Source organism: Arvicola amphibius, chromosome 9 (genome assembly GCF_903992535.2).
Source record: "Arvicola amphibius chromosome 9, mArvAmp1.2, whole genome shotgun sequence".
Lineage (NCBI taxonomy): Eukaryota > Metazoa > Chordata > Mammalia > Rodentia > Cricetidae > Arvicola > Arvicola amphibius.
In genome coordinates, this window is record NC_052055.2 from 19,049,867 (window position 1) to 19,077,772 (window position 27,906).

At 43.0% G+C, this 27,906-nt stretch overlaps 1 protein-coding gene across 1 annotated transcript; it reads right to left on the bottom strand.

The window, feature by feature from the left end:
* Positions 1 to 746: 746 nt before the first annotated feature.
* Derl1 (derlin 1) lies at positions 747 to 27,906 on the bottom strand. The gene is made up of 8 exons (XM_038341928.2): positions 27,580 to 27,906; positions 17,430 to 17,541; positions 12,783 to 12,847; positions 11,835 to 11,861; positions 11,258 to 11,353; positions 10,064 to 10,116; positions 7,882 to 7,992; positions 747 to 4,173 (listed from the first exon to the last, which is right to left on the bottom strand). The coding sequence occupies exons 1-8, from the start codon at positions 27,730 to 27,732 to the stop codon at positions 4,035 to 4,037; spliced, it is 756 nt and encodes a 251-aa protein (XP_038197856.1). The 5' UTR covers positions 27,733 to 27,906; the 3' UTR covers positions 747 to 4,034.

Here is a 27,906-nt window from a genome sequence, read left to right on the forward strand (position 1 = left end):
AGGTTTCCTCCTGGGTAGCTAGCTTTCATAGTACCAGAAGATGTACTGTAAGCTGTTGAGAGTGGCCCAGCTCTGCTGAAAACCCTACAAACTACAATACCAACCTACCAAGTAAGATGTGCCCACTAGCGCAATTATGGTACAAGTGCCATGCCTCATGGCTGAAGTCTTAGGCCCTAGTGGAAACTGACACAGTATCGGGCTGCCTTCTAAAGACTTTACAATGAAAGGTAGCAAATAGAGAGAGACTTAGTTACAGTGGAGGGCTGAGCTCTCAACTGGACATCCTTATCACTCCCTGTAAAGCTGCTGGAACAAGGCAGAGGAACAGGAACAGTCTAAGAGCTGGAAGAGCGGAAGATCAGGGAAATCGTGTGGGTGTGGCCCAGCCATTTCAATCATGATCTCCTGACAGGAGCAGCTGCCAGCCATGGGCCTGCGCTAGACTAGGCTTGTCAAGGGTCAATCCCAGACCACCAAGGGGCCCACGGGACCCTACTTTTCCTGCTCAACTATGAGCTACTGCTGCATTCTGGGGGAGGGCAGGCACTGTCTTTGATTGTGTACCCACTGATGATCATGCTCCGGTGAATAGCAGCAAACCTATACACACCAACAGCCCTGGTTAAACTCTGGGTCACAAAGCCCAACTCTCTGAATATGGGAAAGGGACTTGTAGGGGGCTGGTAATGGGTATGAGAGGGTAAGTGTCACTGTAATCAAAACGCACTATATCAACACGAGTATGAAATCATCAACAACACATTTAATAAAAGAAAAAAGTTGGTTTAAGCACTGGTTCCCAAAGCCAACTGAGTATCAGAATTACCAGAAACTTTATAAACATATAGAAAGGAAATGACACAGGATAACTACTCCCCCCAGGCCCCAATCCCAAACAAGTTTCATGTCAGAAGCCACGGAGTCCTAAAATATTCACAATGGAATACACCTGCATATAGACATCAACATGTCAGGACAGATCAGCGAGAACAGTGTGGAAAAAGGGAACCAGGGAACAGGAGCCCTGGGCTTAAACCACACACCCAAGGAAGGACAGGCTGTGCACGCAATCACCCAATCCCAACCCAGAGCCACTCTGGAAAGCAAACTGCCAGCAAGCACAGCTGCCCAGGCTAGGCTTCTGAGATACTATCAGGAGAAATCCAGGAAGATCCATACCTTTGCCCAAGGGTTAGCAAGTTTCATTATTTAGCATTGTCACTATTGAAAATGTAAACTGGCAAGGGATCTCACAGTTGGCAATGAAGACGCTGGCAACTGAGACACTGCCTATTATTAGTGCTATTCAAAAGGAAGCTCAGAACATCACGAGGCTGGCAATGTCCCATCTTTTCAAATAAATAGGATCTTCCCTCCATGTTCTATTATTTCCTTATTAAATAGAGAAAGGGGGTGCATGGCTCTGCTTGTGTTGCACCGGAAGGCCAGGAAACCATACTCAAACTGTTCACCTTTAAGATAAAAAACTAAGCATGTGCATTCTACTCTGGGGTTCCTACGTAAGGAAGGGTTTATATAATTCCAGAGTTCCAACACTCACGCCCATGGTAAAAACCTAAATATGGAAGCACCCTGCTTCCAGAGGTGGTGGTATACGCCTAATTCAAAAACTTGGGAGGCCAAGTAGCCCAAGTTTACAGACAGTCTGAGCTATATACCAAGACCCAATCAATACATACATACACACCACACACATCATACACATTCTCACATACACTCTCAAAGATTTACACACACATTCATTCTCACACTCATACACTCTCACACATATACACATTCACACTCACACACACTCTCTCACATACACACAAAGGAAAACTCAGTACTAATTCTTCCAGGAATTCCAACGTTCTCTAATATATGAACAACATCATATACAAAAGGCTTGCTGTGTCCTGCTAATCAAAACCTACTGGAAATCACATAAAACTGATCCAGTGAAGACAATAACATAAAGTACATCATACAACACAGCACAGCAGAGGTATGGAAACTTAACATAGACAGCCTTCAAGTTGCACAGTTTAATTTACAATATTTACCAGTAAAAAGGATTAGTTACAAAAAGGAAAGCTGTCTGTACAAAATAAGGGTTTTTTCACATTCATAAAGAGAACCCACTGTGATGTCTTACCTTGTGAAGTCAAAACTAAAACAGCTCGCTTTGGTACAACTATCCCAGAAGGACTGGTAATCCAGGCAAGATAATAAAATGATCAGCCTCCTAACCATGTTCAGGAGAAAGAATTTAATGAACATTTTGCCTTGAAGAGAAAAGTTCTACATACTTGCAGACCCTTAGGAAAGACAGTGCTCTCAGGAGCCAGCCTGGGAAGAGAGTGTAGCACAATCTCCTGCTTTCTCATTGGGACAATCCTTTCCGAGTTCGAGCCTCCAGCTTGCACGGGGAGAGCCTATGCAATACCACAGGGAGAATGTGGAATTTTACAAACACATTTTAAGAAGCCTCAGGACAGCAGGAGAATATGGGCATTTCAGTTCAGCCTCTCTCCACCCAATTTTTTATCATATAAATTAAATATGGAGAGGTTCACAAATTTTCAAACTCCCACTTCCTAATACAACACACATCACAGTTTTAATGAGCAGATAAAGACAAGACATACTGTTAGGGCACATTTCCTGCAAGGAACCAACCAAAGTACTAGAAACCTTTGGACAATATTCAAAGTATAGTGGCCACACCACACTGTTCCCAGCAGTCTGGCTTCAGAATAAAAGCATAAACTAACTATATAAAGCACTGTAGCCTTCTGAAAATTTTATTTAGTGATGAGCCAAGCTTGGCTGGCAAAAGCCCACCTATAAAAAGGGAGTAGGTCTAATTCACAAAAATGTATACATGCATGACCCCAGATAACAAAGACAAATAATTCTAGAGCTATTGGAACCTCTAGTTATGTGTCACTTACTCAGGTGTGCTATCAGCCTTAAAAACTGGTTGACTGATACACATCCAAGGAGCCATACTTCCCTCACCAGTAACCAGAACACCTGACCAAAAAAATTAAGGGACAAAAGCAATGAAAGAAAGATCTTAAGAGTCTGACGCTTTCTCCTCTGCTGACTCAATGAACACACATCCACAGTGAGGATGAAACGGAAACAAAGCCCTGAAGCCTGCCTCCAGGGACATGTCCGGCCAATGTGATCTGGAACCTCCTAACACAGCACAGCACAGCACAGCACAACGGCTCTGGGTACACAAGCCAGCACAGCGCATCCATGGAAGAAACACAAAGAGATCATGTTGAACCCATTCTCTGTGTTAGAAGCAGCTCCACTATGGTTTTGATCACTTGGCTTAGGGGGAGAAAGTGCCTAGCAACAACTCCTAACCTCATTATTCCCAGACGGGGCCTCACTGACTCAGTGGTGCTCTTCGTATAAAAATAACTGCAGAGGCAGCAAATGGCCGCGCTGCTGTCTGGCCGACAGAGTCCCCACCGCTGAGAAAACTCTTCGGCTGCTGCTCCAGTCTTCTCCCTACTGTCACAGTCCTGCCAGCCACAGCTGAGAGCGATGTGTGAACAAGCTCTCTGTGACCAAGCTTTGGCAAAAAGTCAATAAATAAGAGTTTGTCAAAGGCAAAACCATTTTGTGGACAACTCGAGTTGCAACTCTGGGGACATGTGTGTGAGAAAGGGGAAGGGATCCTTTGGAAGGGCTTGGCTAACCAACCCACTTGCCCAGCCCATTATTCAGATGGAAAGGGAAGAAGAGAAGACACCAGAAATGAGTCAGTTTTGAAATCTGCACAGCTGATATTTGTTCTTCATAGCAGTAAGGACTTGAATGAAAATCATGAAACTTGAGGAACACTTGTATTTCCTTCAGGATTTAAAAATGTCGTCTTGTACTGAAAGACTACATTCAGCGTGGGTCAGGTCCAAGAGCGGCAGCAAGAACTTGGCCATTAAGCGTGCCCAGTACTGGGAGGAAACTGTCATCTGCTTAGCATGGTTGGTGGGCAGGCCAAGGGCTGCTCCTCACTGGTCTCCAAGTCGGAAGCCCTGGCCCCAGTTGTGTCTCCCGCCTCCGCCATTCTGATCAGCAGCTCTCCTCATGCTGGCAGGGGGCACACCAAACCCTGACACCCCTCCTCTCCTGCTGGGTAGCCAGCGGTACCTGGAGTACAGAGGGAAAAAAAAAGACAAAGACGAGAACAAAGTTACTCGTAGACCATCTCCAGCCACTTGGAACATCTCCATCTCCTGGGTGTTCCAAAAGATTTGTCACGATGGGAGAGGCCAGGGATATGGTCTTATTTAGCTTTCCTTTTTAGCACTTAGTGCAATGTCCTGACCACAGATGGCAACTGCTTTTCACGTTTCTAAACTTTATCAAGCTTTCAGTTAAATTCACGCTCTCCATATTTTTTTCACCGATTATAAAAGTAATTCATGCAGAGCAATATGGAAACAAAAAGATTGCACACACAAGCCCAACAAGCAGAAGAGTCACTGATGGCTTCTTGGTTTGTCAGCATATGGGTCAGACTAGATCAAAGAATTCAAAATGAGCTCACTTCACTTTCAGAGAAAAACCCACAGGCAGCATGCCTGAGCCCTGCACAGCATCTCCACAGCTCTGGGCCACAGGCTTTCTGTCTGGGGATTTCTAGTTTACTCCTCACCTGCCTTCCAACTGTACCCTTCTCATCTCAGACAGTGTCAACGCAAGGCCCAACAAAGGTCACATGATCTCTAACTTTACAAATTAATAAACCAGGCATCGCAGGACAGCTAACAGAACTTCAACCATGTCTGTTCTAGGACATTTCTCTTCACTGTCTGCATTAGTAAATCGGCCATGTGTTTGGACCTGTTTTATATAGGGTTCTAAAGTTTAAATGCTTGCTGGAAGCAGGGAGTACAAACTGACACCCTGGTTTGAAACTCTTTGCAGCCAGAATGTCATGATTAGTAGTCACATCAACACCCAACAGCACAACCTTATATGAAAGCAATTTACTGGTCAAGAAGCACCTCTGTTATGTCATGTTTAGAAGTTCACTGGATTGTCACAATTACCCTGTTAAGATATTCACACACACACACACACACACACACACACACACCTCTTTCTTTTCATTTTTGGCTGTTCTGGGGGTTCCAAAGCCTCAGGAGTGCTAAGCAAGCACTCTACAACTGGGCTATGCTAACAGCCTTTTTGTTAAAAAAAAAAAAAAAAAAAAATTCCCAACAAGGTTCCACTAAGTTTCACTAAGTTGCCCAGGCTGGCCTTGAACTCCAGAACCTCTGTCCTCATACCCTCCCAAGTATCTGAGATTAGAGTCAAGCCACAGTTCCCAATTAAAAAAACTTATTAAATCGACAAGAAAATAGAGGTAGAAAGTGAGTGAAGTTCTTCAGGAATAATGGTCAGTATTCCAGCCCAGGCAGCCTGACCCTAGCTAGTGCCCATCACACCCCTTCATGTGCGTGGAAGCACCTGCTACAACACTGAGTATGACTGTTCAAACACCAGTGTGCATCAATTTGTAACATCTGAAATACCTTCGCACTCCTCCCCCAAAAAGAGAATGACCCCTTTTACAGAAAAGTTAACCGTTGGAAGAAAACCGTACAGAAGAAAAGATATAGCTGCCTTTTAAAGGGAATGCAGAATATGGATTTAGTGTTTCTACAAGTCAATTCCTCTCTCATGCCTAGTCGGGCATGGGGACACAAGCCTATAATCCCAGCTCTTGGGAGGCTGAGGCAGGATGACAAATCCCCAGCCATCAGGACATCCACATCAAAACTGTCTCTAAAAAACTAAATAACAAAACGAAATACAGTTTATCATTAACTGAAGTATCATGTCCAGGTACCAAACTGTCAGCATCTGTAGCATCTTGTCTGATACTCCCCCTCTGCAGTACAGAATAAAACAGCACTTGAAAAAGGCAGTGAGGCTGTCTCACTCTACTGCACACACAAGACAATATAGAAGCCAGCTCCACTGCTTAAGCCAAGAGTGAAATTAAATGCCAGTAATTAGAATAAAAGACACCCAATTATACATAATCAACAAAAATTTATGGTAATTCCAAAGCAGTTACTGCTTTTACAAGGAGCTACATTTTGCCATCTGATCTTTATGCAAATCTAACAGAAGGGCGTCCACCAACAGAGAAAGCTCAAGAGGAAGGCAGGCTCCAGTGTGCTGCCGATTTTGCTATTAGAATTTTCTACACTTCTGTCCACAATTCAAAAATATCTGTAAGCTGTTAAAGTAAGGAAATGGTCGTTTAAGGTAAAGTAACTGTTGGTGACTCCCCAAGACACAAGCTTTTTAAAGCTGATGCTAAACCTACTTGATAACCTAGGTCAGAGACCCAAATCTGCCCCCATTGTGTCCTTTGGTGATTAGAAACAGATTAGTCATGTGTTTCTTCAGTCTGACGGCAACCCAGAGGCAAGAAGAGAAAGAAATTTCTTCTTTTCTTTTAGAAACAAACAAGCCACTGAATCATTCTGAATATTACAGTTCACAATCAAATGTCTTCCACAAACATCCTAGCCTGCACAGAGCTGGAGCAAAGACTACTCAAGTGTTATTGTCCCTCACCTACCTCTTGGAAAAAAGACAAAAGTACAAACATTAAAATAATATCTTGATTCAAAAGGGTTCAGTTTTTTAACTCTTAAATGCAAGTGATTATCTCCTAGCCCTGCACAAAATTAGGTGTGACTGTCAGGCAGATGGTGACAGCCAGATGGGAATTTAACTGGTCCCTCTTTAAGAGCCCTTCGCTTCACTGACAGAATGGCCATGCTACTCACACACTCGTGTTTGAGCATCTCCTCTCAGCCACCAGTCCTCCCCACTATGCCATTAATCCACAACCCACCACTATGCCTTCAACAATGAGCCTTGCTTTATCCAATCCTGTGAGACAGGGGCAGCCTCTCAACTCAGACTGTGAACCAAAGGTTGGAGGTTTTAGTAAGTAACTTGACCAGTATCAAAAGTAGTACTAGCCAGGCAGTGGTGGCATAGCCTTTAATCTCAGCACTTGAGAGGCAGAGGCAGGCGGATCTCTGTGAGTTCAAGGCCAGCCTGGTCTACAAGAGCTAGTTACAAGACAGAGCTGTTACACAGAAAATCCCTGTCTCGAAAAACAAAAACAAACAAATAAAAGTAGTGCCAAAGGGAATGGCACCCAACCCCCAGAAGCTATTGCCCTTGGCCTCTTCTACTTGATTCTAAAAGAAGACAACTATGAAGCACCTACTTCTAAGGAGTTGCGACTGCTACACAAATCTCAAGTCTCTCAACTTTAAACAATCTACGAATTTTCTAGTCTATAACGTTTAATATATAAAAGTTTAAACCAGGCAGGGTAGTGACACCTATAATTCCAGCACTTGAGAGACTGAGGCAGAACAATGGAGAGTTTAAGGCTAGCCTGAGCTACAATGTGCAGGAACCCTATCTCAGAAACAAAAACAAAAAGCACATTCTAAAAATGGCAAATAACGGGCTAACTTACTCAGCCAACATCACAGGTGACACCGATGTTCCTTCATGACACCTGCCCCCGCCCAAAGCTGGCACTTTACAGTGGAATCACATGCCTCAGCCTGCTCAGCACAGATGATCTATTTTTGCGATGGTTTAATCAAGTTAGTGATCTTTAGCTAGAAGCTGTCATGAAAGAGACAGCTGTGACACCAATCCCTAGTGTCCTGACCGTGAGAAGAACTTCACTAGTTCTCATTTCTCCCTCAGAAAGGGCAGTAGAGTATCTCTCCTCACGAAACTCCAATCAGGATACTTGAAACAACAGGACAGCACCACGTTCAGTAAGAGGAGAAAAAAACTTACAAAAACTGAGGCGTGGACAGAAAATTCCTTCCTCCCAAGTCCATTGGATATCTGAACATCAGGAAGAAATAAAGATGTCCAACGAGGTTTCCAATGAGCTCATTGATCACCCTGCAAAGAGAGTTGAGTCAGTGCAAAGACATCCAGGCAATACAGTGAGCTGCACCAGCTGTAACTAAGAGCATGGGAAAGAGAGGCAGCCTTCACAGAAGCCCATTCCAGCCCCTGGGAGTCAGTGACAGCTCTACAATGGCCTTTGCAGTATGAGTGACAAATGCATTCTGAGGGAGAGGGAAATCGGGCCTGAAGAACTAATGAGGCCCACAGCTCCTCAAGGCCAGAGGCACCTCTGAAATCTCCAAGGCTCCGCCCATCCTCAAAATATTAACTTTGTTCCAGTCTATTTCAGGAGTGGGGGCAGGTGCAAAGCAAGTTAGTTTCTGAATTCTGAAACACACAGTGTATGTAAAACAGACAAATATGCAGACTACCAAGAGAAAAGCATGGGAGGGAGAGAGGTGGACAACACACGACTGCTCTGATTTCTGGAGCCATGATCTGCATTTCTCTGGCATCCCTGACACTCAGATGAGACACAAAGAGACCACTTGGGACTTTTTCAGGTTTCCCAGGGCTCACCCAGGGCTCCCTATCCACTGCTGCTATTACACATCATTCTTCATCGTCACCCACAACGGGATCTCGCCTGAGCCTCTGCCCTTGAGGGTGGGAGAGCAGAGGGGGGATTCACCAATCTCAAAACATGCTTTGATCTGGACAGTCCTTTCGTTTGGTTCACTCCCTTCTCTGTAAGTGCAGAGGAGGAGTAAGGACCACAACAGACAAACACATCAGCTATATGAAGGATTAGTACTTTCCAACTCTATTAACTTTTGAAAATATTTGGTCATGGAAGAAATGGAAGCTCTTAAAATATCTCTAGTTTTGTGTTTCGTTTTGTATTTAAGAAGAACATTCTCGTTATTTTTTTCAAGACAGGTATTTTTCTATGTAGCTCTGGCTTTCCTAAAATTCACTATGTGTATCAGGCTGGCCTTGAACTCACAGAGCCTGCCTCTTCCTCCCACATGCTAGGTTTAAAGGTGTGTGCCACCACACCAGGCAGAAGAAACTTTAAAACTTATTTGTAATTGTGTGTGCTTGCCTATGTGTGTGTACACATAGATATAAGTCTCCAACCAGACCAGAGATATCAGAAACCACATGGAGTTACAGGCAGTTGTGTGCTGCCTGACACGGGTGCTGGAAACCAAACGTGGGTCCTCTGCAAGAGCACCACCTGCTCTTGACCACTGTGCTGTCTCTCCAGCCCAGGACTGCTCCTTCTAGATGGTCTCTCTCTGAATTTAGACTAGAAACGTGAAAGGTTTTCCACATCTCAGTACTAACTCCAGCAAGAGAGTAAAAATTTCAGCCTGCCTGGCAGAAGTTCTATACCATCAAACTGGGTACAAAACAACTTCTTTGAGACTCTATTTCTGTGGCAGTACGCCATTTTCCAGGCACTCTGAAAGCGCCTTAAAAATACACAACAGAGGGGCTGGAGAGATGGCTCAGCGGTTAAGAGCATTGCCTGCTCTTCCAAAGGTCCTGAGTTCAATTCCCAGCAACCACATGGTGGCTCACAACCATCTGTAATGAGGTGCCCTCTTCTGGCCTTCGGGCATACACACAGACACAATATTGTATACATAATAAATAAATATTTAAAAAAAAATACACAACAGAGTCATCTAATGGATAGGTTCCTAAGAGGAATCATGACAAATATTTCTGTAATTGCTCATTATGGATAGTGAATAAAGAAAGACAAATGTATTCAAAAAATATGCCTAGAAATACAATGTATCTGGTGACAAGCTAACAAAACAACAGTCACCCAATGTCAAAGGTGCTTAAACTCCTACTGTGCAACCAATTAGAATCAAACCTCTTTAAAAGGGTCTAACATACCATATCAACACTGAGATTCCTTAAAGTCTTTAAAAGGGTCTAATGTACCATATCAACACTGAGATTCCTTAAAGTCTTTAAAAGGGTCTAACATACCATATCAACACTGAGATTCTTTAAAGTCTTTAAAAGACCAGGAAAGGAAGGTAACAATGAATTAAGTTTCCCAAGGATTGGTTTCCAGTTAAATAAATCTAACATTACTTACGAGCCTCCAATGATATAGTTGAATCCGAGGATAACCCAAGGTAAGTAGCAGGCCTAGGAAAGAGGACACAAATGTGAACAGCCATGTCTGAAGACACCATGACACTGCAAAACCTAAAAATGGGGAAGAAATACTAACCAGAGCTTTATGGAAATCACTAGATCATTAAGAATTTCTCAAATCTAACACCATCCTTATCATACTTACATCTTCCTATCTAAAACTGTGCTCATTTGTACACCTGTGATTGCATGGAAGGAATCCTTTCAAATTCAGTATATACCCTGCTGAGTTAACAGTAACAAAGAAATAATTATCTTATGGATGACAGTAAAAACACCCCAAACTCTAAGGCTCCAATCAGCAAATGGTCAAAGATAATTAACCTGAATTTTTATCTAACACTGTATATGGATATCTTGAACTAGCAATCTCACACAAGGTATTAGCTTTCCAGATCTGACAGCCGAACCTTAGGCCAAACTTAAGACTGAGTGAACTTCAAGAAAACTTCACAAACTAATAAAGGAGGGCTATCCATAAACTAATAAAGGAGGGCCATCCATAAACTAATAAAGGAGGGCCATCCATAAACTAATAAAGGAGGGCCATCCATAAACTAATAAAGGAGGGCCATCCATAAACTAATAAAGGAGGGCCATCCATAAACAGCTGTGAGGCTAAGTGAGGTAAGTGCGACGAAACCCCAGACCCGACAACCTAACCCCAGGCAGACGACTCAAGCACTATTCGGTTCTGTAATGAGGAGGACATGACAGGCAGAAATGGTAAGCTCAGGCAGCATTTGAGGGAGCTATTCAAGGTAAAGTACTTAGCACCTAAAAGGGTATGCAGGAGTGACAAAAAGATTAGAAATGGCAGGATTCCTGCATGTTGTCTTTTTTGCAATTTCTCTTGCACTTCTCCCCCCACCCTCCCACACACAAACACACACACAAGATCACTGAGGGACATATCCCTGAGGAACCTGAGGTTCAGAGGGACTGGAAGCAATATCAGCAAGGGATGCTGGGATGGCTAGGTGCAGGACTGAGGAGGGGGAGGAAGGTGCCTGCCTATGCTATGCTACTCTGCAGTGACCCCTTCTGGAAGTGTCAGAAAGATACACATTTGAGCTTAGGGGGGATTACTACAAAGAAAAGAATTGAGTTTTGTTCCACCTAGGTAAAGTACCTTAAATCGTGTTCCAAACCAAAATGATACGATAAGGTCTCTGTTCAGCTGGGCCCAGACATAAAGGACCGACATAATCAGAGGAATCATCAGCAACTGCAAAAAAGGCAACATATGAACCTCTGGTCCAGGAGCATGCAACAAGGGTTTGATGTGGCCTGTCTACAACACCCACCCCCTAAAAATCTGCAAACAAAACTAATAATTAGAATTACAAACTAATTGCATCATTTATCATACAATGAGTTCCATAAAAATCTATAATCAATACAATCATGTTTTTACAGGAAGTCAAAAACATTAGTTCAAGCTGTTATTTGAAAATAAAGTTTTTCTTAACCATATAAGCTGCTTTCAAGGAATACAGAGTCTCACACATGGCCAGGAAATACTGCAAACCCATTACTCTGAATGCATAAGCCAAAAATAAACAGAAAATCCAATGACTTAGATAATGTCTACAAGAGTCTCAAAGGCTTAGCTAACATATTCAAAACAACAGCAGTTATCATTTTATGCTTTCACTGTAATCTCAAGTGCTGAAACATACACAAAAACAAACAGTTGAAAGACTTACCTGCATATCCATTGCTAAACCAGTAATCTTGGTTTGTAAAGTTAAAGATCATATGTACAAAGTATTCTACAGATATCAAGGTTGATCTGATTATTTCCCTCCAATAGAATTTCATTACACTGTTCCAAAGAAGAACATATTTCTATCAATTAGATGTGGGAACACACCAAAGTTCGGATAACTGTGCATAAGTTTCCCATTACCCTGTACAGTCAGTAGAGCGGGAGAACAGAAATGAAAACCTCAGCGCAACTTGGTCACTTGGTATCTTTTGGTACCCTGCTACTGTTTCAGTGTCTCTCCTTCAAGTACAGGATGGAGATGCCTGTGCATTTCAAACAATTATGATCCTGCTCACACTCAAGGATTGACAGCATGAATAAGTCCATGACTTATTTAAGAGAATTCCCTCCATTCTCTTAAAGGAGAGGGCATATTCCATGCCCTATATTTTTCTGGCTCTTGGCCAACTTTAAATGGCAGTTAGGTCCAACTGCTTATCAACTGTGCCTCACAGAGAGATAGACTATACCCAGAGTAGGGGACTAGATTATTATTTAGGACGCAATGAAGTCGGAGAATAATGCTGGCTATAAATCATTTTCTGGTAAGAACCACAGATTTCGAACACTGCCTCGCATCACGGACTGTGCTTCAGTCACAAACTGTCATCCCAGAACACGGAGAACTGGGCTCAAGGAGACAGCAGTAAAAGTCAGCTGACTAGGGAAAAAAATCCCAGAGGCGATACTAAGAGGAGGCATCCCCAAAACCCAAGATTATCCTCACTCTAAAAAAGAATCTCAGTTATCTTCATTACTACAGTTTTTTAAACAGTATAAAAACTGATTTAAATATTTTATAGAATTCTATTTCCAAAAACCTTAAAACGGGGGGAGGTGATGATGGAGGAGCATGTTTCTGGCCCAAAATAGCACTGAAGGATACCACGATGCAAATCCAGTTAAAGAGAAGCATGAACAAATAGTCTGCTGGCCTCCCATCAAAAGCTCCTAGAACAAACACAAAGAAAACATCAGGGTTCAGAACTGTGGAAGAAAAGAGCATCTATGGAGAAAAATACTTCAAAATGTTATATTGAAACAGCTAAAACCACTTCTTTAAAGAAAAGGGAGTTTTTACCAAAGTCTATACCATGGCATAAAACTGAACCACAGGCACCTGACTACGATCAGTTTATGCTCCGCTGACCTGACTTCCAGAAAGCTACACACTGTGGCTGCCACAGTTAAGACAGACCCAAGGGGGACAGTCAATTCCAGAAATACAGAGCCTGTCCCAAGCCCAGTGAGGCCCTTTCCCCTTCCTCATGTCCTGCTAGCTTTCCCTCATGGTCCTATTGTAATCTACTGAGCACACTTTTGATACTGGTTAATTCCCATCTCTCACTTATAGATTAAAGCCTGTCAGGAGCCATGTCCACTCTGGCTACCACTGTCGCTCCTGCAGCATGACTCTGTGGGAGCCCGTTATAACGACAGGGCTATTAGCTGCCACTGCTGTCACTATTAGGACCAGACAGATGCACTGCCACTTGTCCAGCCTCGGGCTGACATACCGAGCAGAGTCAGCCTATATTACAGATCTTACACTCGGGAACAAGGGAGGACAACGTGGAAAGGAACAGACAAAGAAAAGGCCAGACCTCTCCACAACTGACTTTCTCCATAAGGTATCTGTGAGGTGCAAGGGTCAAGTCTACAACCCCTTACTTAAAAGTGAGAAAATAAAGTCCATGACCAAAGTCACATGCTCATCTGAAGCAGTGTGGGGCTAAGGACTAGGTTAGTGCTTTTCTCACCCCATCACTGCTAAGAGTGCTTCATTTCAAGGGAGAAAACCACAACAGTGCAGCTCTTAGTCTAGGGACAGTTCCTAACACCTCAGTCAGGACATTTTGAGAGAAGCAAAGGGAAGAGACAAAAATGACTAGAAAGTCACTTCTCCTCTACACACTCTGCTAGGATTACAAGACATGGCAGTCAATTCTTCAGTCCCAAAACAAGAACCAAAAAGGCAGAAGGATGGATCTTGAGGAAAAAGAAAACATAACAACAGGTTTTGTAGTGTACACCTGTAATTCCAGTACTCAGGAAGCAGAGGATTACAAGGCCAAGGCCAGCCTGGGCCAGCCTGGGCTATAGGCTATACACAGCAAGGCCCTATTCTCAGAGCAGAAGGTGGGAAGGAGGAGGTGAGGAGGGACCAGTCACCGCTCCTGCTCCCCTGCTTCTCTCAGCACAGTGTAGATGCACACAGGCTCACTGTGATAAAACACAGCTGAGACTCCAACAAAATTTCTGAATCTAAACAACAGCCAAGCTGTTCTGGGGTGGTTCTGGCTCTGTGATTACTAAGGATTCTTTAGACCGAGATACCTATAATCACATAAACTGTAGTGCTGTATTATTTGGCATGCAAGCAACTAGGAATTTACAATTAATTGGTCTTAAATTGCTTTCTTTCAGTGCAAATCAGAAATCTCTTAAACCAACACTGCTTCTTCATTCTTTTTTCCTTTTTCTTTTTTTTAGTTTTTCAAGACAGGGTTTCTCTGTTTAACATCCCTGGATGTCCTGGAACTCAGAGATCCACCTGCCTCTGCCTCCTGAGTACTGAGTGCTGGAAGTAAAGGCATCCGCCACAACCGTCCAGCTACAGCATTTTGTTTCTGGGGTTTAGGGGAGCTTTTCTTTCTTTCTCTTTTTTGGGGGGTGGATCTGAGACAAGGTTCCACTGTGTAACAGCCTCAATCTCACAGAAATCCATTTGTCCAAGATCCACCTGCCTCTGCCTCCCAAGTGCTGGGATTAAAGGTGTGTGCCACCACTGCCTGGCTCATTCTTAACAATTTAGCCAGGCAAGAAATTATGCAGGTGGCATATTAACTTAAGGCTGTGTGAAGTGCAGAGAAAATGAAAAACAAAACCTGGCTTCCATTCCCCGTTGTATTATCTCAAACAGCTGCGACCTTTGGGAGATCTGACCACTGCTCAGGACAATCTCTGATGTTTGTAAAGATTCCTCTCCATAATCACGTTCGAAGCAGCATCAGACATGGAGGCCACAAAATGAACTGAAGTCAAGTGCCCATCAATAAATGGATGAACAGAATGCAACATTATCTATATAATTTGACAATAAAGAGGAATAAACTACAACTACATGCTAAACAGAACAACCTTAAAAACATGACACTAAGTAAAAGAAAACAGTCACAAAAGGCCATATATGGTATGGTCCTATCAAAATTAGTACAAGACACTACTAGTACAGGCAAATACAAAGAGCCAGAAAGGAAACTGGTAGTTTCCTGTGGCTTATGTGGAGGGAAATGGGCAGTAGTAACAGGTATAGACACTCGGGGGCAAGGAAATGCTATAAACTGATTATGGTGATGGCTGTACATTTACTTCTACGCACAAACTAACTGAACTGTGCACTTTAAACACAAGTGAGGAAGCTGGGTGGGATGTGGATTGCCAGCTCCCTTGCTGGGATGGAAAATGGGATCCAAGGGCTCCCCTGCATGCTAAAACCTACAAATGTTCACAATCCTTGGCTAAAATGGCATAGTATTTGCACAGAACCTACAGACTCTGACATATACTGTGTAATAGATCAGATTACTTATGGTCTCTTTTACAATGTAAATCCTGTGAAATAGCTGCTACAATATGTTGTTCGGGAAATGATGAGAGGAAAACTGAACAAATTCAGTACACCCATTTTCCAGATATTTTCAATTTTTCAGGCAGCTGACTCAGGACACAGAACCCACAGATACAGAGAGCAAATTTTGATCTCAAAAAAATTGTATCAAAAACGCCTCTCAGCTTGAGCATTTCAAAAATGCTCTGACTGGACAAAAAGGGAAGCCACTTCTAAGGATAAAAGCAAACAAAGCAACCAGCAGCCTAATAACTTGACAGTTCTCTACCTGTTACACATATACAGAGTATTACAGACCAGCTTGCATTGCCTGGTCAGGTTAATAAAGAGGGGTAAATGGACGTAGAAACACAGCAAACAAGAGCAGAGGTGGCCACATAACTATCCCAGTTCAGACCCAGTTTCCGTTATCAAAGGGAATCCTTAAGGCTTGGCGTCAGAAGTATGTGAGGTACTGACAACTGAAAAGGAATTTATACATGATGTGCTGTGTGTGTGTGTGTGCATGTGTGTGTACATCAGCATGCATGTAGGCAGAGGTCAGAGGATATCCTTCTATTATGTGGGCTTCAGGGAATCAGCCTTGGTGGCAAGCACCTCTACCAGCTGAACTACTTACCGGCCTCAGTCCTCTGCTTTCTGCAAGGAAGGGTCAGGACCCCACCCAATCTCTGTATGAAAACAGTGACTTCGTTTTGAAAAACAGCAATGTCAACTTAAGGGAAAGTTGTATTTCACAGCAGGTATCCAACCTATTCTGGCCCTGCAGCTGTAAGGCAGGTATAATTTTCAAATACTTGGGTAGATTCAAGGATGGTTCATAAGAGCAGGCAGTTTTAAGTCTGCCAATCTTTGCAGATCACTTCCCCTCTACAAAAGTGTATCTGTATTTTGACAGAGTATCAATTTACTGTTTCTTTGTGTAAGCAACTTAAAAATAGTGTATAAAGTATTGTAGGAAATAGATAATTCAACAAGACACTTTTAAAACAATGTATTGCTTCTCCATCATACAAGAGGTTATATTTGAGAAACTACCACAGTAACTACCAAATACTGACTACATAAAGTCTATGCTCAGTAGATGCATGTGTACTCATGCAGGTGCCCATGGTGCATGTGTGAATGAAGTCAGAGGTCAACAGTCAGCATCTTCCTCAAGGTTCACCCCCTTATTTTCTCAGCAAGGCACTGAAACTAAAGCTTATGGTAAACTGATCCAGGGAGCCCCCAGGATCCTTGGGTCTCGGTCTCCCAGCACCAAACTGCAGGTGCACAGTGCCACACCCAGCTTATTTACATAGCTAAAAGGATCTGAAATTAAATCCTCAGTCTTGCACAGTAGCCATCCTCTCCAGCCGAAGGCCGGGTGCTTGAACCACTGAGAATGAGATTAGCTGACTTGCATGAAGTAAGCCTTTCAGCATCAGTATAAGAGACGCATACACTCTTGCCCAGTTTTACTCCAGCAGGACAATGACTGGGATAAGTTTGAGAACACGGCCCAGGCATTCAGGAGACAAAGATAGGCAAAGTTATTTCCTTCTGTAACACTGCTACTTCATACTCACTCTGTAACTAAAAACTCAAGCAGGCTGGGTGTCGTAGCACACACCTTTAACCCAGGACTCAGGAGGCAGAGGCAGGTGGATCTCTGAGTTGGAGGCCATCTTGGTCTAGCCAGGAATAGATAGTAAGACCCTGTTTCCAAAGAAAAAAGAACAAACACAAAAAACACAAACTCAGTCTAAGAGCCTACTAGTTATGACCTAGTGTGCAGGTAAGAACCATCACTAACCATTCCTTCATAGAATGCTAATGGCCCTCCAAATCCAAGTAACTGTACGAATTAGTAAGTTAGAATGAAACAATACTTAAAACAATCATGGAAAGATAACTTACCTGCTTCAAGTCGTGTAGAATACTGATATAAGAAATATAAATTGACCAAATAAAGAAATCCAGTTCCTGGACCCACGGGGAAATAAAAGGTGGCAGTGAATGGCCTCCATATCTGGAGAGATCGAAACAAACAGCTGTCAGTTTCTCTGAGCTAGATGGAACTTTTTTTTTCCTTTTAACTAAACAAAATCAAACTATCTTTCTATGATAACTTAGTAACTTTAGTTACATCATCAACACAATTTGAGAAAACAAAGTTCCTGCCAACTTATATAACATCAATTCACAGATAATTAAATGAAAGGACATCAAAGATTATCAAAAAACCTTTAATCCCAGCACTCAGGAGGCAGAGGCAGGCGGATCTCTGTGAGTTCGAGACCAGCCTGGTCTACAAGAGCTAGCTCCAGGATAGGCTCAAAAAAAAAAAAAAAAAAAAAAAAGCTGCAGAGAAACCCTGTCTCGAAAAACCAAAAAAAAAAAAAAAAAAAAAAAAAAAGATTATCAAAAAAACATTTTTAAACAATTCAACAAAATCAATACTATGCAAATGTATGGCTTCCAGATAATCCTAAGGTAAAAGTATCACACTCAAATGCTAGAGGTTAGCAGGAACCAAACCAATGTGCTCAATAGGCAATATGGGTTCAAAAGCAAATAACACCACACACACACACACACACACACACACACACACACACACACACACACCCAGAAATCAACATGAAGGGGGAAGCCCTGACTCCAATCTCCAAATGTTATTTCCATCAACAACTGACTGGTCTCCTGTAGCGGGCAGTACTGTGCACTGGCCCCAGGGCCTTACACATGCTAGGTCAAGTGCTCTATCCCCGAGACACATCTCAGCCCTCTTTCACATTTTACTTTGACACTCACCACACTGCCCGGAACGTATTCTACAGCAGAGACAGTTCTTGAACTTTCAATCCTCCTGCCTCAGCATCTAGAGCTGCTGGATTACAAGAGTTGCCTGCAACACACGGCCCTGCTTTTGTTTTTGGTTTGTTGAGACAGTGTCTCTGTGTAGCCTTGGCTGTCATGAAATCATTATGTAGTCCAAGCTGCCCTCAAACTCAAGAGAGCTGCCTGGCTCTGCTTCCCAAATGCTATAATCAAAGGCATGCACCACCATACCTGGCCTCTGCTTTGTTTTTGAAACAGGATCTCAAAGTCCAGGCTATGCCAGAATGTTTAATCTGCCCGTCTCGGGCTCCTGAGTGTTAAGATTCCTAAAGCAGGCCACCATGCACGGCCCATTTCATTGTGTGTTCTACCATATTCCTCCTTCTTCACCATACTTTAAATTGCGGTTTTCTATCTTCATTGCCTTGACAAAATATTTCTATTGGCTTCAGAGTATTTCTGTATGTGGATATCCAAACTTCGTTTAAACTGTTATGATGCCATGATGAATATTTTTATATATTCTCTACAAACATGCACACACACACATGCACACACACATACACAGAGAGAGGGAGAGAGAGAAAGTAAATGCCTGTGAATCAATCTGTTAGATCAACAGACATATGCACTTATTTTGGTAGATATTGCCAAATGTCTACAGAAATGCTTAATTAATTTATACCTCCTCCTAAAATGTAGATGAGTGCCATCTTTCCACACTTACTCACGACAGAGAGTATTTTACAATCACTAACCTGAAAACCAATTTTTATTTGCTTTGAGAAAGCTAAGCATCTCTCTATATTTTCTAACTATATTTTCTCTCTATCTTTCCTATATTTTAAAAACATCCACTTCCAATAGACTGCATTTCTTTATATATTAAGGAACTTTCTTGTTGCTCGTTGTTTTCTGTTCTGCTCATGCTTTTACAGCACTTTTGGTTATTTTATTCGGCAATATCTATTGCTATAGTCTCTTCATTTTTAAATACACTGACTTTTATAGAACTTTTACCAAATGTTCAACATAAAGTTTAAGACACAGGCAGGTACCCATCACTACCAAGCTTACAAAGTTTTTCAAAGATGTTTTTCCAAGGATAAGAACATGTTCAATTTTACTACAAAGCCTTCACAATTCACAGATGGGGAAAAGATCCAACTTATTTTTCTAGATGATCATTTAGCTTTCTGGTCTCATTAAAGCAACTGTACTTTCTCCAATTATGTGAAAGGCTAATTCACCTTAAAGCCTACTTTAGAATAGATCATTTGGAATGAATGCCTATACTAAGTTATTTTCATTTCTGATTTAATATTTCCAAATCTAAGGAAATATAACCTCCTTCCCCCTTTTCCTTCCCAAGTTCTCTTACTGGCTAGTCTCAGTACTCTTCTAAAGTAAATCAGATCCAACATCTTTATTTTTATCAATGTGATGCTGATAGACTCTTGCCAAACTTTCAGTTTTCTACACAACTTTCCCTTCTTCCTTTACATAATCAACCAAAAAGCAAGTAACGTGAAAATTGAACCTCTTGGCCTTCCCAAGCACACAGCCTATGCGCAAATAAAAGTTTATATCTTCTTTCACCTTACCATTCACCGGCTCACAACTCCAAAACAGTATTAAACAGCAAGAATAAAGTGACAGCCTCCTAGACTTTGGTAAAACAGCATGACGCTGACCTTTGGCTTAAAAGCGATGTGTCTTAAGGCACACTATCATGCGCCAAGCACGAAAAGCAAAAATGGATCAGTCATGGGAAGACTGTCAAAACAAGCAAGAGTTGGCACAAGGAAGGGAAAATACACTCTTGGCACAAAGCCCCCAAGAACTGCAAGAGCACAGTAAACAGGGGAGGTTGTTAACAATCCAGGGCTTCTAGAACGGAAGATCAGAGTCACAGACCCTGCAAGAACAGAGCTGCCAAGTCCGTTCTCCATGGGCAGAAATGTAACCCCAGATCTTAACAATCTGTATGGAGTAAACATGGCCTTCCAAGACCCTGTATTAAAGCAGAGAGGCAATAGGTTCAATCATCTCCACTCGCAACTTGACTATCTCGTGAAAATGGCACTGCAGAAGGCATGAGGCCCTGAACATAAGTTGTTGTAACATTAATATTTCTTAGCCTCAATTTCAAAGTATAAGGGAAGAATCACATACAGTCCTCAATTGGTTAATGACTTTGTTATTTTGTTTTGTTTAGGAAGTCCTGGTAATGGAACCCAGAACCTGAATATGCTGGGTAAATCTACTAACCTGTATACATCCCCAGACCCTGATTAATGACTTTTTAAAAATTAATGAATCAGTATGCTACTTGGTTTATTTATACACAATGATTCAGAAGGTCTTATATATGAGGAAACAGCATGATAAAAGGTTACATAAGAGCTAGTAACTAGTAGAGACAGAATTCTGTCCTAGCATGACTCTAGAATTTGTAAGAGACATCGGTATTACAGATACAATTAATAAAAATTTCCAATACTGCTATCCTTGTATGACCCAGAAAAACTAAGAGCAAACCTAACCATCCCCACCTCCACTTGCAAAAAGTACTGCAAACAGGGCAGAAGCAAGTTCCTAGCCTTAGAATCTTGTATGGCTAGACGTTTGAGCTGGCTTTCTTTGTGTACACAGTGACATTGGTCCTGGGACACCTGCCCTCGTCCTTTATCTTAAGGGGCTTGAAAGGCTGGACTCAAGAAAGGGATGAAACTGTGCTCTGTTAAAGCATATAAGGAGGTGTGCTACTATTACAGCCTTCCAGAAAACACCCACTGACCTGGTTTGTAAAATTCGCATCTCACCTACTCCCATACTCCTTTAAATTGCTCAATGCCTGATTTTAGCAGAGAAACCTCTGGTGTTTTTCCCTGACTACATTTTCTCTAATGCTGATGACACAACACTATTTTTAGCCACTGTGCGCACCTGTTCTTTAGAAATCAGTGACTGTCAAAATACCTTGCTTCTCTTGCCGTTCATTAAGCCTACCCTTGAGTTACACTTGCTTTTCATTCATCGGAAAGACTTATTATTTTTGTATTACTTTAAAATTATAATTTGAAATCGCTAAGCACTGGGTCTTTTCAGAAGGATACAGTGTTTATTTCTGAAATCCCCAACAGCCCCCTTCCTTCCTCTGTCTGACATGTAAATAGGAAAGGAAGCAGGCTTTATTTACAGGGCACGAGTAGAGAGGTACACTTTCAACTCTGGAAAGCTGAGGGAGCTGCCAGGCCCAGCACAGAAGCCCAGGACTGGCAGACAGAACTCTGTGTCTCACTCCTGAGAGGACTTGGTGGGGAGAAACCTTCAACACACAGAGGCCCAGGGCCCAACCTTTAATATAAAGTGGGGTTTTCTTGGCCCTGGTAGGGATGAGGTTCTTTAGGGGAGTTTTTGTTTTTGTTTTTTGTTTTGTTTTTTGAGACACTGGCAATCCTGACTGGCCCTGCTACTCACATTGCAGGCTACACTGCTAATCCTCCTGCCTCAACCTATCAGGTATTCAAATTACAGGTCTGTGTTACCATGCCCAGCTACAAATGTGTGTGTGTGTGTGTGTGTGTGTGTGTGTGTGTGTGTGTGTGTGTGTTCTTCACGAGAAAAGCTACGCCCTAATTAGATTTAGGTAATCTGAGGAATCAGAGTTCCTCACATAAGGATGATATTAGCCTACATGTTCAATGCCAAAAACTCTCAAAAAGACCCATTATTCTTTAGTTACTCTTCCAACAGTGTTAGAGGCTGTGTCCATCATTTAACTAAAACTTCCCTAAGACCTGCTGATGAAATCACTGCAAATGCCATCCAGAATTAAAGTGGAATAATAAAGTGAGAAAAAGATTTGTCTGTAACAAAAAGGGTTACTTTGAAGTTAAGAATGTCAGCATTGGGGAGCAAACAGGGAAAGGGGATGAGGGCATGAGCTCAATACCTAGAAGCCAAGTAAAAAGCCAAGCACAGTGACAAACACCTGTAATTCCAGCGCTAGGAAGAAGGAAATGTGTAAGCACCTGAGGCTTGCAGGCCAACCAGCTAGGCTAGGCTAATCAGTGAGCCCAAATCCCAGTGAGAGAGCTTGTCTCAAAACACAAGGCTAGGCCGGGCAGTGATGACACACTGCCAGCACTCGGGAGGCAGAGACAGGGGGAGCGGATCTCTGTGAGTTCGAGGCCAGCCTGGTCTACAGAGAGAGTTCCAGGACAGGCTCCAAAGCTACAGAGAAACCCTGTATCAAAGAAAGAAAGAAAGAAAGAAAGAGAGAGAGGGAGGGAGGGAGGGAGGGAGGGAGGGAGGGAGGGAGGGAGGGAGGAAAGAAAGAAAGAAAGAAAGAAAGAAAGAAAGAAAGAAAGAAAGAGAAAAAAATCAAATGCCATCCAAGGCATTTCACACACTTGTATGTATACTTGAGCATGCACACACATGCAACACACACTACATGGTCTTCCAAGCAAGATGACTGTGTTGAATGATGGTGCTACTGCCATGTCAGCCTGCAGTTCAAGTTTACTCTCTTTCCAACTATTTATAAAGGATACCCAAATACTCTTAAGTCAACCTCCAGTCCCTGGGTTCAATGTGACAAGCAAAGCTAGGGAATGTAAGCGGCAGTCTGCAGCACAGATGGAGCTCGTGCCATTTCTGATCCTGGGAAACAGGAGAAGCTCAGAGTTCACAAGAGTCTTCCCATTCTAAGTTAGGGGCCTTATGTTGTTATTGATTAGTTCTGTTTCTTTTCTGAGGTAGACGATCCTCGAAGCTACTATATAGCCAAGGATGACCGTGAATTTGTGATCCTCCTGCCTCCACCGCTCGAATGTGGGGATTACATCACAGGCCACCAGGCCTACACTGGTGTTTATGTGGTATTAGGGATCAAACCCAGGGTTTTGTGAAAGCTAGGCAAGCACCACACCAACTGAGCCACATCTCCAGCCTGCAGGGCCTTTTCTGATTCTCGCTGTGCTGTTTATTTTTCACTTTCTTGGGCTAGGGTCTTACTCTGTAGCAAAGCTAGCCTGAAATGTGCTGTACAGCCCAGCCTGGCCTCTGCTTCCCCAGTGCTACAATTACAGGTGTGCACCATCATGCCCAGTAAGTTGGGATTCTTTTAAATAACAATAATAATAAATTCATGGATATTTCTAATTTAATTTAAAATAATATTAAAATACCTTATTACTACTAATAAATACAAATGGTCAACTATTTAATAGTTTGCTTATTAAGACTGCTTACTGGTTATTATACAAATTTTTGTGTTACATTTGAGAGGCATGAAACAGCTAATTTATTTCCTTGATTTGAAGGCACTTTTATTTATGTTTTTGAAATTAGGGCTTACTTTACAATTAATATATTCATTTAATGTAATTTCTACTCCCCCCCCCAAAAAAAGCATTAAACTAATGGAGAGCCCTGTAGTCACTAGAGTTCTATAACTCTGGTGAGTGAGTTAGCATGTCATTATATTATCTCTGCTTTTAGGTAAATATAGTGTAGGTCCAGACATACCTTGGTTCATGGCATACAACTTATAAGTGTATGAGTTGGGGCCTTGATGTCAAGACCCAACAACTTGAAATACTTGAAGGCCTGCAATCTTTCTATCCTAAATAACTCAACTACCCAATGCCTTATGGCCTTCCAGCTCTAGGAAAAAAGGAAGAATCATTTTCTATAATTAATTTGGGAGAAACCACTTTTCAAAATGTTCTGTTAAATACTTGGGGGTGAGGGGCTAGCAAGCGGTTTAACAACTTAAACTATTCTTAACCGAGATAGAAACCAGCTTTAGGTGTTCATAAAGGAGCCAGCACTTATCTCAAGACAGTTGTGGAAGCTGAGATAACATACATACAGAAAAGCACAATACTAATCAAAGCAAATGGTGCCATATGGTTTTTAAAAAATGAAACACAGTGCAGGCTCCACAGGAGCATATAATCTCAGCAAACACTAAAGTATGAGGAAACTGCCACCTCTTTTGTAATCAGGAGCAAATATGAAGACACTCCATCCCTGGGAAGTACTTGATAGGTAGAAACTGTGGACAGCCCAGCAGTGAGGCTTAGCACACTTGCTGTGTTTTGTTACCCAAACTAGAGAAATAGCACTTTAGACTTTATAGTTTGAAAGCGCCACACTACACAAAATTAGTCTACAGGAGAGAAGGAAAATACCTTCAGTTACTTCAAATTGTGAATGTACAATTCTAAATCAATTATCCCGCAATTTCTTTAAGCTGCCACAGATGGAGTGCCTAGGGAGCCGCGTCGGCTGCAGAAACTGGGAAAGCACACCTTCTGTGCTTTTCCTCCTCCTTGCATTGTTTCTGCATCTGAGGGGCTGATGAGGTGTGAAACAAATGATGTCTCTAGTTGGTTCGGTTCCCTGCTTCTAATATTGCTCTCTCTGTAGCTTATTAGAAAGGCTTTTGATGGTGATTATTCTACCAAAATGGCTATAAGCAAGCTACACTTCACAAGACGGCTCAAAGAGTCTGTTTCGACCACGTCTCATAAAATGATTTACAGCCAACGCTCCTCATGCACACATATTACCCAATATGCCACCAGGTACAAGTGCACAACAGCACTCCGCCAAAACGTATTAATTAAAGCAAGTGATTGAACCAGTATGCAGTTCAGGCTGTGCTCTAGAACCATGTTCTTTCGACCAACACTGCAGGTTGTCTCTACTCGGATGCCTGGAGAGCACCTCCAGATTTAATACTGACCAAAACACAGCCACAGTCCACACTGCAAACCAAACCCAAGCACCTCAGAGCGTGGGAATGCTCATAAAGGCCTGTGCTAGTCACTCCTGAAAAACAGTGCTATCCTTAAGCCTGCTCTCCTTCTCCTCCTCACCTTCTGTATCCACACTAACTGCCAAATCTATCCACAGCCACCTGGGTACCAACCACCATGTTCCTTGCTCTAATTTGAGAGCACCAGGGAAGCCTTGCTCGGGGTTGTGTTCAAATCCTCCCAGGCGTCACTGGTGCTCTCAAATCAAAGTTCAAAGGTGGAGAGTATTTGCCTGGCATGGGCAATGCCCTAGGGCCCTACGTTTGATCCTTAGCACTGGGAAAAATTAAAATTTAAGTCTCTTACCATGAACTACCAAGCCCTCTGTGATCCAGCCCTCACCTACAGTCCCATCTTTGCTCTACAGGACACACTCCTGGTTAACTCCGTCTTCATCTCCCAGGCTTCTCCACTGCCGCAGGCTCTCTACTCCATACCCAGTCCTCTTCCTGTTCCCAGTTATTATTCCTCTCTGGAAGGTGAGGTCCAAAGCCAGACCCAATCAAAGATATTCTTCAGTATCCTTAGACTTTTCAGAAACACCAATGTCTTAAATCATTTTCCTTAACAATGTGCCTCCCTCTGTTTTTTCCATAAGATCAGGAACCTCTGTCTAATTCACTATTGTAGTCAAGTGCCCAGAACATCACAAGCACCCAATTATTCCTATGAACTCAAGCAATATATAAGCAGCTGCTATGTGCCCAGCACTAGTCTAGGTGACACAGGCAATCGTAAAGATCCTACAAAATCTTGTTCTCTGATGGGAAGTGGACTAACAAATACCAACAGACGGCATGTGGCAGGAAAGAGTAAAGGTAAGGGAGACAGAGTGAAGGAGGAATACTTTCTGATGGAGAGCAATCAGAGAAGGCCTTAAAAGGAAAACGCATTTGGGCAGAGGCATGAGAGTACACAGAGGTAAAAGAGCGAGCCATGATTATCTTCCTCAGTAGAGAAATAACATGTGCAAAAGCCCTGTGGTCGACTTAGGACAACAGCAAGCAGGCAGATACTGGGGGATTCTAGGGAGACGGACAAGACATGATTTATGTTTTAGGAGGATCACCCTAGCCTGCCCACTGAGAATGAAAAGAGCCAAGCTGGCATGATGACAGCTCGCCATGGAGAAGGAGAAAGCCCTGGGTCCTGGATATACGCTGAGGTGGAATCAAAGGATGGACCTTCTTGATAGATTCTGGGCTGGGAAAAAGAAGTCGAGGGACTGTACAAGGTATGTATCTCAATGATAGAGCACGTGCCTATGCTATGCCCTAGGTTTGACTCCCCTGCACTGGAAAAGAAAGAAAAAGCAAAAAAGAACTCAGGGATGTCTCTATGACTGTTAGCTTCAACTCCTCTAGCAATGCAGTTGCTGTTTACTTCTAGGGCAAAGAAAAAAAGGAGATCTGATTAGATGTCGACTGGTCACCAAGTGGAGATACCTGTGTACCTGACAGTCTCCCATTCAAGTCTTTATGCCTATGGCTGTTAAAGATCTGCCTCCCACGGTTAGGGAGCGACTACACAGGGATCCTATCATGGATTCCTGAGGCATATCGCAACATCTAGGTCAGGAAAAGGAGAAATCAGCAAAGGAGACTAGAGAGTAACACCCAGTAGAGAGGAGAAACTGAAAGCCAAGGAACTTGTACTGAGATTCATATCTAATCTCGGAATCTTGAGTTTCCCCTGATATAAATTTTATAGCACAGAAACGATAAAAATAACCTCTGGGAAATTAATATTCTTTGGCCTGGAATAATAATCTTGAGTGTTTTCCTGGATGCTTAAGGAAATTGACATCTCCCGTTTCCTGAGTAGTTTATTCATTCACTGATACATTTAACTACTCTATGCCAGGTGCTGGATTGAGGCCCGCAGGAAATACACAGAAATTCACACTTTTAAAAAATCTCCGACCTTAAACCACACCTCAAAGTTGGCGAGAGAAACTGTAAACATACGAGCCATCCATTTAGAAGGCTGTCAAGTAGACGCCACTGATTAAGAGGCACCATCACGGTGGGGACTGAGGGAGGGCAGAGGACGTTAAAGCAGGTGGGCCCAATCTGCCATGAGAATTAACTATCCCTAACTTATCTTCTGGCTAGTTCCTTCAGAGTGCGGAAGGCGGGAAGCCCAATCTTGCCTGACAAGTATAGTGAGTCACTTCCCAGCACACCAATCTGAGACTCTTAAGTTATTCCTGTCTTGGCTCCAGACCCCAGGACCTCCCCAAGACCCAAAGGACCCCGCCTTAAACCCCTGGAGCCGGACGCACTACAGATCCCACCAGCCCCAGCGCTTCCCGCAGCCCGCCGAACCAGTCCTGCCGCCGCGGGGACACCTGGGGGCTGTAGTCTCCACTGCCCGACGCCAGCTACTACCTGAAAGCGATAGAGGAAGGCTTCGGGCCAGAGGAAGAAGTAGGCCGGGCTGATAATACCGAGCTTGCCGATCAAAGGGACCGCGACGGTGGCAGCAAACCAGTAGCGTGTGATGGCCGGGATGCTCCTGAACCAGTCCCCGATGTCCGACATGGTCACCCGTCAGGTGGCCGGCTGCGGAGCGCCGCGCGTCCTCCCGTGCCCACCCCGCGCTCCTCGACCGGTTCGGCCAGGGAAAGTAGGAGCGCAGCCGCCGTGCAGGAGGCGGAGACCGACGGACGTGGCGCCACCGAATTCGGACGAGCCAGGCAGAGCTCACAAGAGAAA

What these genes read in the sequence shown, in the direction of transcription:
- Derl1 (XM_038341928.2), bottom strand. Translation starts at nt 27,732, where the DNA reads ATGTCGGACATCGGGGACTGGTTCAGGAGCATCCCGGCCATCACACGC. An exon ending in CCTTCCTCTATCGCTTTCAG is followed by an intron (nt 17,542 to 27,579) that starts GTAGTAGCTGGC and finishes CGATCTCTCCAG; the next exon opens with ATATGGAGGCCATTCACTGC. An exon ending in CTGTCCACGCCTCAGTTTTT is followed by an intron (nt 4,174 to 7,881) that starts GTAAGTTTTTTT and finishes TCTGTACTCCAG; the next exon opens with GTACCGCTGGCTACCCAGCA.